The sequence below is a fragment of the Mandrillus leucophaeus genome, unplaced genomic scaffold (assembly GCF_000951045.1).
Source record: "Mandrillus leucophaeus isolate KB7577 unplaced genomic scaffold, Mleu.le_1.0 Scaffold279, whole genome shotgun sequence".
In the NCBI taxonomy this organism is placed as follows: Eukaryota; Metazoa; Chordata; class Mammalia; order Primates; family Cercopithecidae; genus Mandrillus; species Mandrillus leucophaeus.
In genome coordinates, this window is record NW_012102909.1 from 1,240,150 (window position 1) to 1,259,209 (window position 19,060).

The 19,060-nt window shown below is 43.8% G+C and overlaps 1 protein-coding gene across 2 annotated transcripts in view; it reads left to right on the forward strand.

The window, feature by feature from the left end:
- The window catches only part of ARHGAP25 (Rho GTPase activating protein 25), a 90,975-nt gene that overhangs the window by 66,666 nt on the left and 5,249 nt on the right, over positions 1-19,060 (forward strand). For both annotated transcript variants that reach the window (XM_011984999.1, XM_011985000.1), the window contains 5 exons: positions 4,801-5,008; positions 10,826-10,958; positions 14,106-14,179; positions 15,698-15,819; positions 16,938-17,134. In XM_011984999.1, the coding sequence (XP_011840389.1) occupies positions 4,801-5,008; positions 10,826-10,958; positions 14,106-14,179; positions 15,698-15,819; positions 16,938-17,134 (734 nt within the window). The remainder of the gene's footprint in view (positions 1-4,800; positions 5,009-10,825; positions 10,959-14,105; positions 14,180-15,697; positions 15,820-16,937; positions 17,135-19,060) is intronic.

Consider the following 19,060-nt stretch of genomic DNA (forward strand, 5'->3'; position numbering starts at 1 on the left):
AAGAAGAAGAATGTACCAACCTATTTGGAGAGAGTGAAGAGTGTTGCAGATAATTCTAATGCTCACAATTTTGCTAATTGGATTAGTTAAGTTCAGGTACCTTGTATTAATGGCTTTGCATTTTCAGTGCCTAGGAGAGTACCTGGTGCTTGAGTGATGGAATGAATGCTATTGCCTTTGAGGAAGGCTACAGGAGAAGCAGTGATTTAGGGATGGGATGATAGTGAGATTAGAGAAGATACTGGGAGAATTGCCATTAGTCATTGAACTTATGGTTATAGAGGAGAAAGAGAGAGAGAAAAAGAGAGAGAGAGAGAAAAGATGGAAATAGATATGATATGGCTACATATATAAAGATAAAATAAAACACATTTTTCTATGAGTATAATAGTAAAGAGAGGAAAGCAAATGTTGATCATTTGCATGAGAGCCGAGGTGGAGGATTATTCTTTCATAAATTATATCTATCTATCCGTGTGTGTGTGTATATATATACACACACATATATCCATATATATACATATGTATATTTTGTGTGTGTGTGTGTGTGTGTGTGTGTGTATATATATATATATAGAGAGAGAGAGATCTGGACCAGATATGCAGATTAATAAGTTATAAGTTTATAGGTGATATCTAAATGTGTGAAATCATATGCACTTTCCTAAGGAGAATACTAGAGTGAGAAGAAAAGAAGCTTGAGTTGGAATCCCAGGAAATGATGCACCAAAGGAGCAGGTGGAAGATGGAGCACAGTCAAAGACACTGAAAGGAGTCATCAGTGACATGAGAATAGAACAAGAATGGTTGGATTTATTGCAATGTAGGGAGAAAGTATTGAAGAGGAAGGAGAAGTAACATTAGTCTTCCGAGAAGATCAGTAAGTAGGGTATGGAATGAACATTAGGAGAGCACTAGAAATCTTAGTGAGCAGATTTAGTGAAGAAGTGCAGGCTAATGAAACAAGATTGTGATGGGTTGAGAGGCTGAGTAGTGAGTGATAAGTGAGGAAGTGGGGCAGACATCTCTCTAGAAGTAGACACAATTTTTTACAAGTATATGGTAAAGAGAAGGAAAGCAAATGTTGGTTGTTTGCATGAGAGCTGAGGTGGGAGATTATTCTTTCATAAATGGCAAAGACCTAGACTCACGTGGGATCTTTCAATTGAAAGAGAAAATTTTAAGATGCAAAGAGAAAGAGTAAGTACTGGAAGAGGTGGAAAGAATGGAACCCACAGTTCAGGAAGGCATCATCCTAGATGAAAGATAGGGCCCTTTTCTTCCTGTGGGAGAAAACAGGAACACAGAGGAGAAAGGATGGGAAAGGCAGGGACTGGAGATGAGGGAGTTCACTCATAACCCTCCGTTTGGTAATGGAAGGAAAGAGGAGCCAAGATCACCTGTTGAGACAGAGAAGGGAGGGAATGGGTGGGGAGCTCAAGAGGAGTGGTGAAAATTTGGAACCAATGTCTTGCAGAGATTGGAAGGATAAATTTCCACAATGTGTTATGCATGGTCTCTTGTAGCTCTCAATGGCCTGATGAAGGCATGCAGAGGGTAGTAGGAAGCAGCAGGGTAGGGATGTTGAAGAAAAAAGTATGAGTGAGATTAATATCAAAAGGGCTGCATTTGAGGTGTGAGAGGAATAGAGGATGAAGGCAGGACAAGGCTGATAGACTGGGATGAGGAGAAAAGCTGGAGGACTAGACACACATTAAGGTGTAAGAAGGAGCTTGGCTCCAAATCACATGCAAGGTGGAGCATCTGCTATAAGACCTCAGAAATGGAGCTTGAATCTGAAAGCTTTGACTTCTCTGTGCACATCCTTACACTGTGTTTGTGCTATCTTTCCCCATCAAGTCCAGTGGACCTCTGGAGCCTGAGTTTCAACTGCTGCAGGAGACATCTGCCTCTCCCATTGAAGGGCCCCTCTCTGGACCTCTCAAAGAGAACTTTCCAGATGCTATGTGGTCTGTTTTAAGTCAGATTATTTCAGTCATGTCCTATCAATTTGGTGAAAAGATGTGTCCAGCTCCTTTTACAGACAAATAGAAACCTAATTCCATATGGCTATTGAAATTTTCTAATTGTTTCTCACTACGTTTTGTGTGACCCCTCAAAGGCAGACAGTCCATCTGTTATGTTATTTTCATAACTGGATGGCAAACTCATTAAAAGCATGAACCAAGTCTTCCATGCCCCTTGTATGTACAACCCATTCCATGGAGCCTGGTGCTGGCACATGGCAGGGCACTCAATGCATGCTAGCGTGAAGCTGAATTCATATACCAGGAGATTCCTATTACTGTTTAAACTAAAGAAATGCCGAATAACCATTAGTCATGGAAAATACTTGCTTAAAGACACATTGATTCATTAAATCCTTCAGCAAAAGTCATTGACTGTCTACCTTTTGCCAGGGGTTATGCTAGACATTGGGGATGAAAACAGCCCTTCCTCCTATTCCCAGTAGTGGGGGGCTTACAATCATGCAGACGACACAGGTACATACAAATCATGATCACAGAGTATGGAAAGGATTGGGATATTCAAGAAGCAATCTGGTGCACAGAGTAGGATGTAGTCTCTCCATCTGGGTGTCAGTAAGGCATGGCAGATATGATGGTATTTGAGAGGGGCCAAGGAGGACAAAGAGAATTGGCGCCGCCAGGGAAGGGGGAGAGCAGACTGGACAGGGAGAAGAGACTGTTCAAGGACATGGAGACTGCAGAGCATTATGTTTTGGAAACGTCAGGGTGAGATGCCTCTCGGGGCATGGCAGGACATCAGGCCAGGAAAGCAGGTGGGTGCCAAGCCTTGAGGAATGCCAGCCTTGATTCTCAAACTTTAGCCACAGAAGTATTTAATCACAGTCTCACTGCAGTGCAATAAGTGAAACGAACAACAGCCAAGCAGATTTGGTGATAGTGGGGAACACAGAGGCCCCCTATTCAGCTCCGTCTAGATTCTACTCTCGCCTCCCAACACCTGATGTGATGAAAGAGGAGGCCCTGACAAACTGCCAGGGCTTTACGTGTCTATTTGAAAAACATCATGGAGGCAATTGGGGGAGAAGCAGATGACTACTGAAAACCAAGAGAAGGGCACTCAAGCAGAGCGGTGCTCTAGAAAGGCAAGCAGCAGGAGGGTTTCGAACATGATAGAGAGAAGAGACTGCAGCAGTTACAGGTGAGAGAGGAGGCTGGCCTAGCCTGGGTAGTGGGTGGGAGCGGAAAAGAACATGCAAGTCAAGAGCCTGGTACAGCTCTATACAGGTGGAATCCACAGGAACTCGAGATGGGATGGAGAGGACCAACCTGAGAGAGAGAATCCTAGGGAGAGTCAAGTGACTTTGCAAACGGATGTCCTAGGGATTGAAGTGCCGGGTGCAGCAGAGCCCTGATTATGGCAGAGGGAAAGTCAAGCAGGACAGGACAGAAGCCACGGCCTGTCTTCTGAACCTCCAGGGCATGGAAGCCTGGTGGGAGAATGGGTAGGCAGTGGTGGTCCTGATTTGTAAACTCGTGTCCTCACACTGCTGGGGCGGGGAGACTGTGGAGCAAAGTTTCTCCACTCGGACAGAGCTAGGGTGGAACTGGCCCACACTTGCTTTGCTGGAGGCAGGGTAATTTGGGAAAATATTTTTGGAAAGCAATTTGCATACCATCAAGTTATAAAACTGTTCAAACCTCTTGACCCAGTAATTCTACACATGGGAATTTGTCCTGAGGAAATAGTTCAAAAGAATGAAACGCTTTTGTTCATGCATCCAAATGTTAATTAATTAGAAATTATGCATTGAACTGCATACATTCCAGGATCTCTGCCAGGTGAATGAACATGTCTGCTGTGGCAATGTTTATCATTAGGACATAGTAAACAACCTAAATTATTTTAAATTCCACAGTGGTTTAGTGCTATGAGACATCTATGTGACAGACTACAGTAGGCCCTCTTTATCCTTGGGGGATATGTTTCCAGACCGCAGTGGATGCCTGAGATCTCAGATAGTCCTGAGCCCTATATACGCTGTGTCTTTTCGGTCTTATAACTGAGACAACTACTAAGTATAACTGAGACAACTACTATGTGACTCCTGGGCAAGCAGTGTATGCAAAGTGGATACACTAAACAAAGAGATGATTCACATCTCAGGCTGGACTGAGCGGGACTGCGAGAAATTTCATCATGCTACTCAGAATGACGTGCAATTTAAAACTAATGAATTGTTTGTTTCTGGAATTTCGCATTTAATATTTTCAGACTGCAGTTGACTGTGGCTAAGGGGGGATGCCTTACTGTGTTATGCTTTACTACTCTCTGACGCAAGTGGACACAAAGCGGCCTGCTTGCTGCCGTGGTTAAGGCACATTGCTGGGAGTTCACTGCCTAGGCCTGAATCCCAACTGTGCCATGCTGTGAGCTGCTTGACCTTGGCACGTGTCTAAGGATCAGTATCTTTAACAGTAAGGTGAGTGTGACATTAATACCACCTCATAGAGTTGCTGTCAAAAGGACAAAAAGTGTGCAATTCCCAGCAAAAAGTATTCAGTAAAAGCCAGTCGTTATTTTAAATATGTAAGAAATGTGGGTCAATATAAAAAGACTGACAAAGACTGCCTCAAATTTACAGGCCCGTATTTATAGTTTCAGGAAATATTATGAGCGATTTGTCTCCCACATTTTGTCTAGTATCATTGCAATAAAACCTGTGAAGTCACAGGTGACACAGAAAGTCAAGAAATAGTTCATCCAAGGAAGCACAGAATGACGGGCTGGTTCTGTTTGCTCTCTCCTCAGCGGTGTTTGGCCAGCGCTTGGATGAGACTGTGGCCTATGAACAGAAATTCGGCCCCCATCTGGTGCCCATCCTGGTGGAGAAATGTACAGAGTTCATCCTGGAGCATGGCCGGAATGAAGAGGGCATCTTCCGTCTGCCTGGGCAGGACAACCTGGTGAAGCAGCTGAGAGATGCCTTTGATGCTGGGGAGCGGCCCTCCTTTGACAGGTACATTGCCCTGCTGCAGTGTCCCAGCTCTGCCCTCCCCTCTGCCTGGCTTGGCTGGGAGGGCCTCTCCATTCCAGTTGAGCTATGGGACTTGCATAGACACTTCTAAGAGCCCTGGCTTGCAACAGAAAGAGCCTTTGTTTTGCTCATGATTGGGATTTTGGGAGACTGGAGCACAGTTAGGAGAGTATGCAGATAGTTTATGTGACAGATCATGTGAACCAGAACTGGAATCCTGCTGGGCAGATTCAGGTGGTGTTTAGGGCACAGGAGAAGGGGTCGTGCAGAGGAGGGGAGAAAGATGGGACCTAACCTGAGGCCCACCCTTCAGGACAGATGAGGAACATGGAAGAGTGGAGCTGGCTGTACAAACACTTGGTGTGGTGGAGAATGCACCAGATCCATATCCAAGGGCACCAGCGACTTTCGTTAGCATTCCAGAAGTGGCTATAACCAGGACTTCTTGTTAGTTTCCAAGATCACAGTACCACGTGATTCTGACTCAGTTCTGGGCCCTTTTGCAGGAGCATATCCTGATATCTTGGCAGCCTGGCGTTCCTAAGTCTTCTGTGTGGAGGTCTCCCAGCCCTGTTTGGGGCATATGAGGCATAGTGACATTTCCTCTCACCACCCGCTTCCTCCCTACCTTCTCCAGTCACTCAGCTGAGGTTTCCTTCTCTGCCACACTCAGCTAGTAAAATCCCCACCTGATGTTGTGCAGTCTCTTCCCCAGTTGCCTGCGTGAACTTGTCCTGCTGGCATAAGTTTGACTGCTATTTCCAAATTAGGAGCCCATAAACCAAGGTTTAGTAAGATGGGCCTGAACTCTATCCAGTTTCCAAAAACGAAAGTTGCCAAGCTTATTTTGGACAATGGGGTTGGGTTGATTCTGAGAAAATTGTGAAGACCTAAGTGTCATCTTGTGTAGAAGCTCCCTCACCCCTCACTCTAATCACCAATGCTGCCTGTTTTTCCTCCAAAGCTTCTCTGGGATCTATTTGTTTCTCTCCACGCTTATGGCCACGGTTGTAGTTTGGACAACCACAGGGGTGTCTTTCCTACCCTTAATAAGTAATAAGCTAATTTCCCACAGGTGCTATATTTTAGCACCCTAGGAAGCAAGAGATGGGGTTCTTATTGGAACAACAGCCCATTATGGGCATCAAACACGGGGACTTTCAGCAGCACCATCAACTGCGTTTTGATATCAGGCGCTTGTTCCATTGTGCTCACCACCTTTATATTCAGTTTCTTTTTATGTTTTTGGTTAGCCTTGGCCTGGTGAAAGATACAGGGGGGTTGTTGCTAGAGCAATGCCATACAATGTGCCAAAAGGAATAGAGGTGATTGCTAGGATTTGCCAAATAACTGCCTTAGGCTCTAGCCTATGCACTATAGAGTAGGCGTGGGTGTTGGTGTGGGAATTTTTGATTATTTTGAAATATTTGAGACTGGAAGGAGGAAAATTACCTTACCTTGTGACATCTCCACACCTAGAAGTGAGGGGTAGAGTTTACACATCCAGAAACAGGAAGAGTCATTGGGGGCTTTTCAGGGGCGTCGCAGGGGCAACTCTTAGGTCCACAAAACCCTTGAGAGGACAAGTCTGATTTGGGAGGTGTGACTGGCTCTTATTTGATTCTTATTATTTAGTTACATTTGAGCATATTTAGGAGAGACCAGGTCTTCTCTCTCCTATTCCACTCATGATTCTGAAAACCCTCTTTTCCCCCTTTTCCTGCCCTCTCTCCACCCCCTTTTATACTTCCCCACTTCTCATTCCATGGTGTGTTTTGGTGTTGAGGGCTGTGCCCTGCAAGGGACAGAGCATAGAATGCCAGATGCATAGGACAGGGAAAGGAGGGGAGGGCTTACAGGGATCAGCCTGACTTTGGAATCATAGAATTGACAAAGCCAGTAACTCAAGAGAGGTCAACAAAACTGGCAAATTAACTCTGAAGTGAAAGGGACCAGTGTTAGATGATTTCCTGAGAGTGAATCTGGCCTGGGAGTGGGAGAGGAAGAGACCAACCTTGAGACAGTGTTAACCTGAATTGTGTGTGGGAGTTCAGCAGAGGGGCAGTGTGAAAGGGGGTGGAAAGAGGGCAGGAAAGGGGGAAAGGGAGGGTTTTCAGAGTCAGAGCAGACCAGGAGAGAGAAGCTACAGTTGTAACTTTTTCTACCTCCTATAAAAGGAATTGTAGGAGTCAGTGGGTGGAAGAAGGGGTATTTGGAGAACAAGAAGCCCCCTCCTGGTGTCCCCAACTTCACGGCTATGGGAACTCACCCAGATCCTCTGCATTGGTTATGTGCTGAGATGCTCCATTACCTCACTAGAATGAAGGTGATGCCCCAAGATGCCCCCATTACCTCCTAGAATGAAGGTGAGCAAAGGAGCTGTTTGGTGAGACTAGTGCAGGTCTATCTGGTCTCCTTAGACACAAAAATGTGAACTTTAAAATCTCCTTGCCAAGTTTCTACCAGGATGGACACTGTCTGGCTACAAAGCCAACACACTTCTCACCCCTATGTGTCTGTGAGAAATGCACCTACAGACATGCCACATTACAAGCATCAATGCCTCCAGGGAAGGGCTGGCAGAACCATCTGAGGAGTCTTGGGTAATGCCTAGTGCATCAGTTGTTGAACCCAGAAGCCACCTGGCTCCTGACCTGCTCTTAGCCCTTGATTTAAAAAAAAAAAAAAAGAATCATTTAAGGTGTTCTGTTGGGTTAGAGGAACAGCAAACTCCGAAAAAAATGATGTTACAAATTTAGACCATAAAATAGACGTCTGAGTTAGCCCTAGTACAATGGGGTGCCCACAGTAAAACAAAAATTTATAGAAATAATTGTATAAGTTCCATGGTGTTGCGTGCTAAAAAGGAAACTTAATACTATGAAAACTTAGAACAGGGGCTTTTCACATGGTCTGGTGTATTTAGGGAGGTCCCCAAGAAAATGACATTTAAGCTGAGACCCAATAAACAAAAATGAGGAGTTAGCTAGGCCCAACAGTGGGCATGGCTTGTCAGATTTATTTTTGGTGAAATGAACTGGGAAGCTTTCTATAAGTTTCAGTGTTGTAAGATGATTTATATAGCTAATTGTGTCCTTTTATTATTACTTTGAAGTATCCATGCTGTAGCTATATTTATAACCCCTTTCTCTTTTCTAATGATGGTTGTTTTTGCTGTCTAAATTTCTCCTGATTAAACTGTCTAGGTGTCTTTTTTATTGTTGTTGTCGCTCTTCAAAAGATTCAGTTTCTTTTTTTTTTTTTCCCCGAGACCAAGTCTCACTTTGTCACCCAGGCTAGAGTGCAGTGGTGTGATCTTGGCTCACTGCAACCTCCGCCTCCTTGGTTCAAGTTATTCTCCTGCCTCAGCCTCCTGAGTAGCTGGGATTACAGGCACCTGCCACCAGGCCCAGCTAATTTTTGTATTTTCAGTAGAGACAGCGTTTTGCCATGTTGGCCAGGCTAGTCTTGAACTCCCGACCTCAAGTGATCCACCCACCTCGGCCTCCCAAAGTGCTGGGACTACAGACGTAAGCCACTGTTCCCAGCCAGGATCCAGTTTCTTGACTTACCATTTATGCTGTTTTTTCCATTTCAAACTCTGTTTTCTTCACTCATTCCGTTGGTGTGTTTTGGTGTTCAGGGCTGTGCCCTAGAGTGGGCAGAGCATAGAATCTGGAGGCATAGGGCAGTGAAAGGAGGGGAGGGGCTTACAAGCATCAGCGTGACTTTAGGAGAATAGGTTTGAAGGGATTTGGAAGACTGGTTGGATGGGGGTGAAGGAGAGGTCCCAATCAAATGGGAGTCCCAGGATGCTGATAGAGACAAATGGATGGACTGCAGTGTAGGGACTTGAGGAGGATGCAACTTTTGGACTTTGGGAGAATTCTGCTCCTGCAAATTGTCAGCTGACTGTCTTGCTGCCACTTTCTCAGGAACTTCTCATAACATATTTTGACAAAAGTACTTTTCCTAGCCTGGCTTTGCCTCGGATATTTTTGGGCAGTGACTCAGCAGGGAAGGATTCTCCAGAATCCCCATGTTAAATGAACGGTTCCTACTCCAGATTTCCTGAGGTCAGCCATGGAGCATAGAGCGGGCTCTGTGCCAGCCCATGTTCTCCTATTGAGGTACAGTTCACAGGCTGCAGAGAGGGGAGCCTTTTCAGAAGACAGCTCCACAAACTGGCTGTCAAAACCAAAATAAAATGCACACAGAGCACCAAGACAGAGCTTTACAATCAAGCCCAGTGTTCTTGCTTCTGTTGCCTCAGATGCCTCCCTTCTCCTCCTCTTGTCCAGATCCACCCCTCCCCTCCCTCCTAGGACCAGGAGACATGTCCTCCAGCCTATTCTATATTTCTCATCACTGAAATCAAGGACATTCCAAGGTTATTCTGGACCTCTTGCCACATCACAGCTTTTCACAATGCTACCGAGGCTGCTACCTAAGAATGCCAGGTTTTATCAATATGAAATAAACAAACATTTCTTCAATAATCCACTTCAGGAATATGGCAGTGAATCTTATTTTCTCTTGCAGCACTGCAGAATCAATGCAACTGCCTTGTAAGCCAGGGGTCAACAAACTTTTCTTAATGGGCCACATATTAAATATTTAGGCTTTGCAGGCCAGATGGCCTTTACCGCAACTATAATACTCTGCTCAGTACATAAATGAACAAGTGTGGTGGTGTTATTCTATAATTTTACTTACGGATGCTGACATCTGAATTTCCTACAATTTTTACATCATGACACACTCTTCTTCTTGTGAGTGTTTTTTCCCCCAGCTATTTAAAAATGTAAAAATAATTCTTAGCTCCCAGGCTGTACAAACAGAGGTAGTGGGACAGATTTGGCTCCTGGCCCATGACTTACTAAGCCCTCCTGTAAATGGAGAAGCCGAACTGAAGAGCCATGCCTCTTTCAGTCAGTCAGGCCCATGGTGAGGCCTCCTCTCCTCATGCTCCAGGCTGACACACAGGCTGCCTGCCTCATGCCCTAACTCCTCACTGCCTTTCAGAGCTCATCTGAGGTACTCTTTCATCTGAGAAGTCATCTACGTGTTCCCATCTCTGCCTTGGGTGTTCTTTTTCCACACTTCCATAGGATCCTGAGTCTTGGGCTTCCCATATCATGGCATTAACCACACAGTATTGTAAGGACCTTATAATGCTTGAGTCTCCACAGCTTTGTGACTTGATGGGGCCAGGGCTCCATCCCTGGACTGGATGGCTACTGATGTCTTTGGGATTGGCGACTGAAATCCCAGTGCTTGACAAGTATCTTGCAGTATCTTGCACCTAATAGATTTTCTCAATGCTTATTGATTGAGTGAATTATTGAGCAAATATGTGAGTGAACCTCAGAACTATTTTAAGCACTCTGGAAGATTAAAGAGATGAATGGACCAAGGATATAAAGGAGTTAACATAAGCAATATTAGAGACTAATTAGACAATGCTAATTGAGAGGCACTAAAATGACTTGAAGAAAGAAGAAAGCAATAAAGATGAAAATCATTAAGGAAGGTTTGGTAAAAATGTAGACCTTGAACTTACCTTTGAGGTAGTTGGGTGGAAGAGATGGAGGAACATGTATTCAGCATTGTTGTTCCAGAAGGGTGAATTAGCAACGATGTGTTGGTCTGATTCTTCTTTATCAGACTCTACTCCTCTGCAAAATTTCCCTTTGTAATTTATGGTTCTAGTCACTGAATCATCAGGATGGAAGTGACGAACATCCTAAAGTTTTTCTTTCAAAGAGGTTTCAAAGAGCATTGCTTCTTTTCTTCCAGAGACACAGATGTGCACACTGTGGCTTCCCTGCTAAAGCTCTACCTACGAGACCTCCCAGAGCCCGTGGTTCCCTGGAGCCAGTACGAAGGGTTCCTGCTCTGTGGACAGCTCACGAATGCGGACGAGGCAAAGGTTTGCGTCTTAGAGTTAGTTGTCCTGCTTTAGAAGAAAGTGATTGGTTTTCTGGACACTATTCCAGTAGACAACAGTGGGTCAAGGGGCCCATACTTTTTGGTAAGATAGTCAAAATGCAACTTCCTCAGCAACAAAAGGCATATGAACTCAATCATGATGACTGGCAAACCACAGCCTTCATGAGATGTAATAATCCAGTAAAGAATTGGACCATAATCAAATACTGCTGGGTCACATTAAAAGTAGGGAGAAAAGGAGGATACATCGGAGGAGGGTTTTAAGCCCGATGGCCTTGCTGAGACTTGCTGGGACACAACGACAGGCTGGAAGGCAGGTGCGAGGTCACATAGTTCAAGCTCCACAGCAACTTGAGTGTCAGGTGTGGTCATCCAAGGAATGCATGTCCCAGGGAGAAGAAGGATAGGGAAGGTTTTTTGATTGTTGTTCTTTTTAGCCATAGCTGCCTGTAGGGTCTGTAACCACCATCTGCAATATGCTTGTGAGAGTGCACAAGTTCACCAGCAGGATTTTTGATCCTGTATAAGTTATTTCTAGAGAGGCCTTGTAGTCAACAGGGATCACACTGTATTCATGTTATTGTAATCAACCAACCAACCAAAGAAACTGATGAAACCCAACCAACAACAATAAACCTCGGTGATTTTTAAACAAGATTTTCAAATCCAAGTGATCCATGAAGAAGTTTATGTTTATTTCAATGACTATGTTAAAAGCCCTCTCTGGCAAAGTGGTGCACAGAAAAATCTATAATGAAGACTTAGATTTAACTTTGATTTTTCCATTATACAGATTATACGTCTTTTATAAGACTCAGTTTATTTACTTTGACCAATAGAACTTTCTATGGTAATGGAACTTTCATATATCTGCACCTTTCAATATGGTAACCACCAGCCACACATGGCTATTGGGCATCTAAAATGTGGTTACTGCACCTGGGAAGCCAAATTCCTAATTTTATTTAATTTTGATTTATATTTGAGTAGCTACATGTGGCAAGTAACTGCTATATTGAACAGCACAAACTTAGATAATTTTCATGATAATATCATATCATGCCTAGGATTGTTTTGAGGACCCAGGGATATGATACTGGTGGGTGACTTTAACATTTTTTTCAATATAAGGGAAGGTTTATTATCTTCCATACTTCAGAATGTATGAGATAGCCTGCTTCATAGAATATATTTATTTAAAATGAATGAAGAAATAGCACCCTAGCCCTGTAAGAAAACACAGCTGTGAGAACTTCCATCCCTGACTGAGGATGGGGGAGCATCATGATTTGAATAGATCCTGACATAAGAGGAAAGCTGACTTTATATTTCAGGAAAGGAAGAGAACAATAATGATGTGGCTAACATGATACAGGTTTTGTAGCTCTTTTCCAAACAAAAATTAGATTGCATGGATCTGAGGCACGATATTTTGTGCATAACTTAAGAATTTTATTGGGGGAGGGAGAAGGGGATATGAAAAATCTTAACTTATACTGGTGTGTCTGCTCACTATTGTGAAAGTAATAAAATGTTATGGAATAATGTTTAAAAGGCAGCTAAAAAGATAAATGTTTCAGATTGCATCTCACCCCTGGGTTCTGGGGAAAGCAAAGGAAGCACCTAGATGCCGTTCTGACAGTAAGATTCCCATCCCTGCACTCACTTTAGACTTGCATCTCCCAGCTTTTCTCAACCTCAGCATCTCTGAGAGTTTCCGTATCTGTGGCAATGCATGTCTACACACAGGGACCAACGTCCTTCTCACTGGTGAAAACATGGCAGAGGTGGCAGCTAGGAGGGGTGAGTCTGTAGCAACCTTTGCAATGAATTTACTTGACTCAACTGACAAAGGGATCTTAGCATGAAGCTGACGCTACGCTAAGAAGGTCAACATCTACAGAAGCTGCTCCGTGTAGGCTGACAAGGCTGGAGGGTGCGTTTTCTGCAGGAGAGCTGCTCAGGTTTGAGGAGTGCCTGCATACCACATGTGAATTGTGTACTCTATTTTTTTTTTTTTTTTTTTTGAGATGGAGTTTTGCTCTTTCACCCAGGCTGGAGTGCAGTTCTCCGGTCACTGCAATCTCTGCCTTCTGGTTTCAAGCGATTCTCCTGCCTCAGCCTCCCGAGTAGCTTGGATTACAGGTGCACGTCACCATGTCTGGCTAGTGAATTGTGTACTCTCACAAGCACCATGTTGCATATGGTGACTACAGACCCTACAGACAGCTGTGGTTGAAAAGAACACGGAAAAGCTCGCTGTCCCTCTTCTCTTTGGCTCGTGCATTCCTGGTAGACCTTGTCTGACATCCATGGCCATCCATTGCAGAGCTTGAACCATCCTCCAGCCTGGTCTGCCTGTCTCTGTGAGCCAGCAGGTCTCAGCTAGGCCATAGTGCTTGAAATCCTTCTCAGAAGAATCCTCCATTTCTCACCAGTCTTAAAGTGATTCTGAGATATCTTATTGTGGTCTTATTCTTTATTGGATTGTTACATCTCAAGCATTCTTAAGCAAACAATTAACGTATGAGTTGTTCAACAGTCCTTCCTTAGAGTAGCTCACAGTCAAAGGTGGGGTGCAGTGTCATAGTTACAGATAAATAAAAAGTATACATAACAAAAACTGGCCGGGCGCGGTGGCTCAAGCCTGTAATCCCAGCACTTTGGGAGGCCAAGACGGGCGGATCACGAGGTCAGGAGATCGAGACCATCCTGGCTAACACGGTGAAACCCTGTCTCTACTAAAAAATACAAAAAACTAGCTGGACGAGGTGGCGGGCGCCTGTAGTCCCAGCTACTTGGGAGGCTGAGGCAGGAGAATGGCGTGAACCCGGGGGGCGGAGGTCAGAGTGAGCTGAGATCCGGCCACTGCACTCCAGCCTGGGCGACAGCGGGAGACTCCTTGTCAAAAAAAAAAAAAAAAAACTATGACCCTTTTAAAAAAATTATAAGAGAATTTAGAGTTATTTCCAATTTATTTTTAAACCCACAAAACTACAGGGACAGGAATGACTGCCAAAGTGTTGTTTCTTCACAGATACACCAATTCTGTTCCAGGGTCTCCTTGCTGGCATGTGGGCAGGCTCATTTACTGGTAAATGATTTACTGGTGTAAATCTCTTCCCAGGCTCAGCAGGAGTTGATGAAGCAGCTCTCCATCCTTCCTCGTGACAACTATAGTCTCCTGAGCTACATCTGCAGGTGAGAGGCCCCTGGTATCAACTCTACAGTTTTCAACCCCATCAGAAAGAAGCTCCTAGTTAGAAGAGGAGGGACCACCTCTCTGAACACAGAGATTCTGGGCCAGCACTTTGGAAGATCAGCTGTATTCACGTAGCACTGAAGTAGCTTCCTGTATAATTTCAAGGATTCTGAAAACCTGGTTGACCCAAAAAATGAACATGCTCCCCCCTTTAGGCCTGCCTCAGCACTGCTCAGAGTCCTGGGACATGCAAGAGAACCCAGAATCCTTATAATGATTCTAGAATGATCTCCCATCTTTGTGACTTTGAGCCATAGCTTAGCTCCAGGGAGACATTCATTCTGGGCCACGCTGGTTATTTTCCTTCAGCCCTTTCTGGGGACCTGCTGTGCACCACCCCTGTGGCAACTCTAGCTGTGGATTGACCCAGATCTGGCTGGGCTGGGCTGGGAACTGGGATCTTCATCCCAGACTGCTCTGAATTTTGTCTTTTATTTTTAAAAAGTAATTTGTTGTAGTTCCTAGATAATAAAAGTCATACTTGCTTGACTTGGAAACCAGGAAGATCCAGCAAACGGTAAACGAGAAATAAAAAGGACCCACAATCCCTTCACCAGCAATAAGTACTGTTAACACTCAAGCATTTTCCCGTCTGGGTGTTTTCTCTCCATGATAGATCTTTTCACACCTTAATATAAATATAGGGGAATAATATTTTATTCTAAATCAAAATTATATAAAGGATTGTATCCTGCTTTTTTGGTTTAATGTTTTATTATGAGCATTTCTCTATGTCATAAAATTGGATTATGAATAACTTCGTAATATTTCATAATGTTTCATCATTTGGATACATCACCATTTATTTAATAATTGCTCTGTATTTGAAATTGTGTTGCTTCATTCTATCCATTTTAAAATGGTTTTTAGAAAGTGTATTTAGAAATTCCCTATTTTTACAGTGAATCTGAGAGCTTTGTGCCTCAAAAGGGGTAGAATTTTAGCAAAAATTCAGTATCGGTTATGGAGCACCTGCTGAGAATTAGCAATGCTTGTGCTCTAATCAGAGGATGAGAACAAGGAGGCACCATGGATTCCCTGGCCCTGAAATCGTCTTACCAATAAAGTTTTCCTCTCTGGAGACTTGGGTGGGATGGGTGCTGAGAGCTGGGAGATAAGTATCAGGGCAAGACATGGGTATGGTCAGATACCCATTTTACCTTTTCTAGTCCACTCTGAGGTCCTGGAAGTGGATCTTGTCTCTTGCTTATGTGATTCCACCCACCTCCCACAACCCCCACCCCAGCAGCTGGGCAGGACCCCCCTGGTTTCTCTTCCTTCCTTGGTCTTGGGTCTTTCAGGATGAGGCTAAATTCTTGTGGGCAGAGCAGGCTGGTCTCATTCCTGAGACTGGGAGGAAAGCGTTAGATCCATCCCTGAGTTCTCGCTGGAACCCTGTAGTGCTTCTTCCTGGCTACTTCCTGCTTTCTACCATGGGATTTCTTGGCTGCCTGCAGGTTCCTACATGAAATACAGCTGAACTGTGCTGTTAACAAGATGAGCGTGGACAACCTGGCTACTGTGATTGGTGTGAATCTCATCAGGTCGAAGGTCGAAGACCCTGCCGTGATCATGAGAGGTATGGCTGGTCCCATAGTGAAAGCAGGTACACAGGAAGTAACAATTACAACACTCCCCCTGATATTTGTGCACTGCTCTGCGGTTTGCCAAGCATTTTCAGCCGGTTATCTATCTCATCTGAATCATGCAATAGCCTTGTGAGGTAGGCGGGGCAGGAATTGTGTCTATTTTTCAGATCACAACAAAGGACAGAGGTCAAGGGTTTGCCCAACGGTCCCACAGTACAGTAGACTAGTACAAAAATAGCTAGCCAGTGTTTCTTAGTCTTTTATTACTTTTACATACCCTAAGCCAGATTGAGCAAGCAGGTTTCATTTTATTTTATTTTTTTTTTATTTATTGAGTTGGAGCCTCACTCTGTTGCCTAGGCTGAAGTGCAGTGGTGCGACCTTAGCTCACTATAACCTCTGCCTCCTGGGTTCAAGTGATTCTCCTGCCTCAGCCTCTCGAGTAGCTGGGACTACAGTCATACACCCCCACACCCAGATAATTTTTGTAATTTTAGTAGAGACAGAGTTTCACCATGTTGGCCAGGCTGGTTTCAAGCTCCTGACCTCAAGTGATCTTCCCGCCTTGGCCTCCCAAAGTGCTGAGATTACAGGTGTGAGCCACCGTGCCCAGCCAGGTTTCATTTTATGAGCCAGCCCACAAAAAGGCTGCTTATAAAGCTGTGCTGTGCAGACTTCTGAAGACTTCGGTACACAGAGTACCGATATCTGCCATGGGCGTGGGGGAAGAAAACCTGGCACATATTTGCTGTGTGTCTGATGAGAAACCATAGATCATATTGAGGACCACATCAGGAGAGAAAGATGTCTTTATTTTCTCTGCTGTTTTATTGCCTACTTTCCTGATCAAAAACTAATCCAGTAGACTATTGGCTCCCTCTGAAACAGCTCCCTTTTTCATTCTTCTCCCATGTCCTTGTATTCCATCCCTTTCAACATAATCTCCAGCTCCAAGCAATTAAAAAGGGTCTTTTGAGAAGAAAAATGAGGCCCTTCTGGGCCTTGTAGTTTTAGAACCGAGTTTGGAGACATCCATGGGTGGGGATCCTTGAGGACTGACTACCTGCCTCCTACACTACACTATAGATCTTTTTCTTCTTTCTTTCAGGGACTCCTCAGATCCAAAGAGTGATGACTATGATGATCAGAGACCATGAAGTCCTCTTCCCCAAGTCCAAGGATATACCCCTATCACCTCCTGCCCAGAAAAACGACCCCAAGAAAGCTCCAGTGGCCCGAAGCTCTGTGGGCTGGGATGCCACTGAAGACCTCCGAATTTCTAGGACAGACAGCTTCAGTAGCATGGTAAGGCACAGAGAACCTTTCTGCTTCCATTGGGTTCTTCCTTTAGTCCAGGCCATCCCACGTAAGGTCCGCTCTGGGATGGCAATTTGGGGAGTTTTAGGTGATGCAGTGTCAGTGGGCACAGCTGGTACAGACTCATCTGAACATACCTTGAAAGCCTGGCCTCTTTCCAAATCTAGTTTCTACTGGCATCTTTGAGGGGGGTGAGTGACAAGTGTGCCAATCGCCCAATAACTGAGCAATGAGGGTCCTCACTGAAACCCACTCTAAAAGAAAGGCTCAAATACAGTCCAGAGAAGTTTAATGGGAAAAAATGTATACCACATTGTAAATGTTTTGGTGGGAATTATTGAAAATTCCGGGTGAATGTCCAGAGAAAACTGGTTTCCTGCTAACCCATGAAACGTGATTCCTTTCTCAGAGTATGTGATGTGTTTGTGTAATATTTCTCATTCCTCGATAAGCAGTCTCAGCCATGTCAGCCCCCACGTTTGTGCTGAAGGGTTGACACTCACGTTCCCAATGTCCAAAAGCTCTGCTGACTCTGAAATGTAGACTATGTGAGGGCAATAATTTACAAAGGTCAAATATTTTTATATATTTATAGGAACAAATAGTTTTACAAAGAACATGTGGACTTTATATAGTAGCTTGATCTTTATGTGTGGCCAAAAAATGGATTTCAGATTTCTAGTTGACCAGATGATTCAAATTACCTACAGTACTATTAACCCTGAAGATTTGTTTAAAAGGCAGGTAGTGGGTGGTAGTTGTGATTTTTCTTAGGATAGGTCTTTCTGGATGCAATGCATTCTACTAACACTCTAAAACTAAAATAAAATTTAAAAACGCTCATACTTCATGTAACAAGATCATCCCACAGTCCTTGAGAATAGCTATTATTGTATTCATTTAATAGGCTTCTGCCATTTATTGATTTCTGTGGGTAGGCACTATGCTGGGAAATTTACACTGCTCACCTCTAGAGTCCTCATGTTACATAACATTGTAAGGCAGAATTTGTCATTCGTATTGTGTTACTGAGGAGCAGAAACTCAGAGAGGTTGAGAAGCTGGCCCAGTGTAGTAGCACTAGCTTGTTATAGAGGAGGACTCAGATCCAGTTCTCCCTTCAGGACCCAGGTGCCTCTAACTCCAGGTGGGGTTTCTGAAGCAAGTGATTGGCTACAAAGGTAAAGGGAGGGCTTGAACCCGATTGTCTGATTTTATGTTTAGGTCTCACTTGATCTTAGCCAAAAGGCCAACAAGTGATTGATTTTATGTTTAGGTCTCATATTCTGTCTCCTTTTTCTTTATAATTTATTTAAAAATATTTTTTATTTTTAAATATATTTAAAAATATAAGCTTATATTTAAAAATATAAGCACATAGTTCAAGTAATCAAAAAGATAGGAAAAGGTATACGTTGAGAAGTTCTGCTCCCTCCCACCCACCCCATCCCTCTCTGCCTTAGTTTCTTATTTATCCTTCCAATGTTCCTTTATGAAAATATAAGAAGACATGAGTATAAATTATTTACCTCTTTTTTTACACAAAATGTATTATAATTCTCTCTCTTACAGTCACACACATACACATACAGTCATACACACACTCTTACACACAACTCTGTATCTTGCATTTTTGTACTTAGCAGTGTATCCTGGAGACTTTTTCATGTCAGTACATAGACAGCTACCTCATATGACCTCATGTTTTCGGGAGGTGTATTGTGTCCCATTCTGTAGATGTACCAGTCCCTATAGATGAACAGACTGCCTTCGATTCTTTTCTTTTCTTTTTCTTTTTCTTTTTTCTTTTTTTTTTTTTTTGAGACAGGGTCTCACTTTACTGCCTAAGCTGGAGTGCAGTGGTATGATCACAATTTACTGCAGCTTTGACCTCCTGCTGAGGCAATCCTTCGGC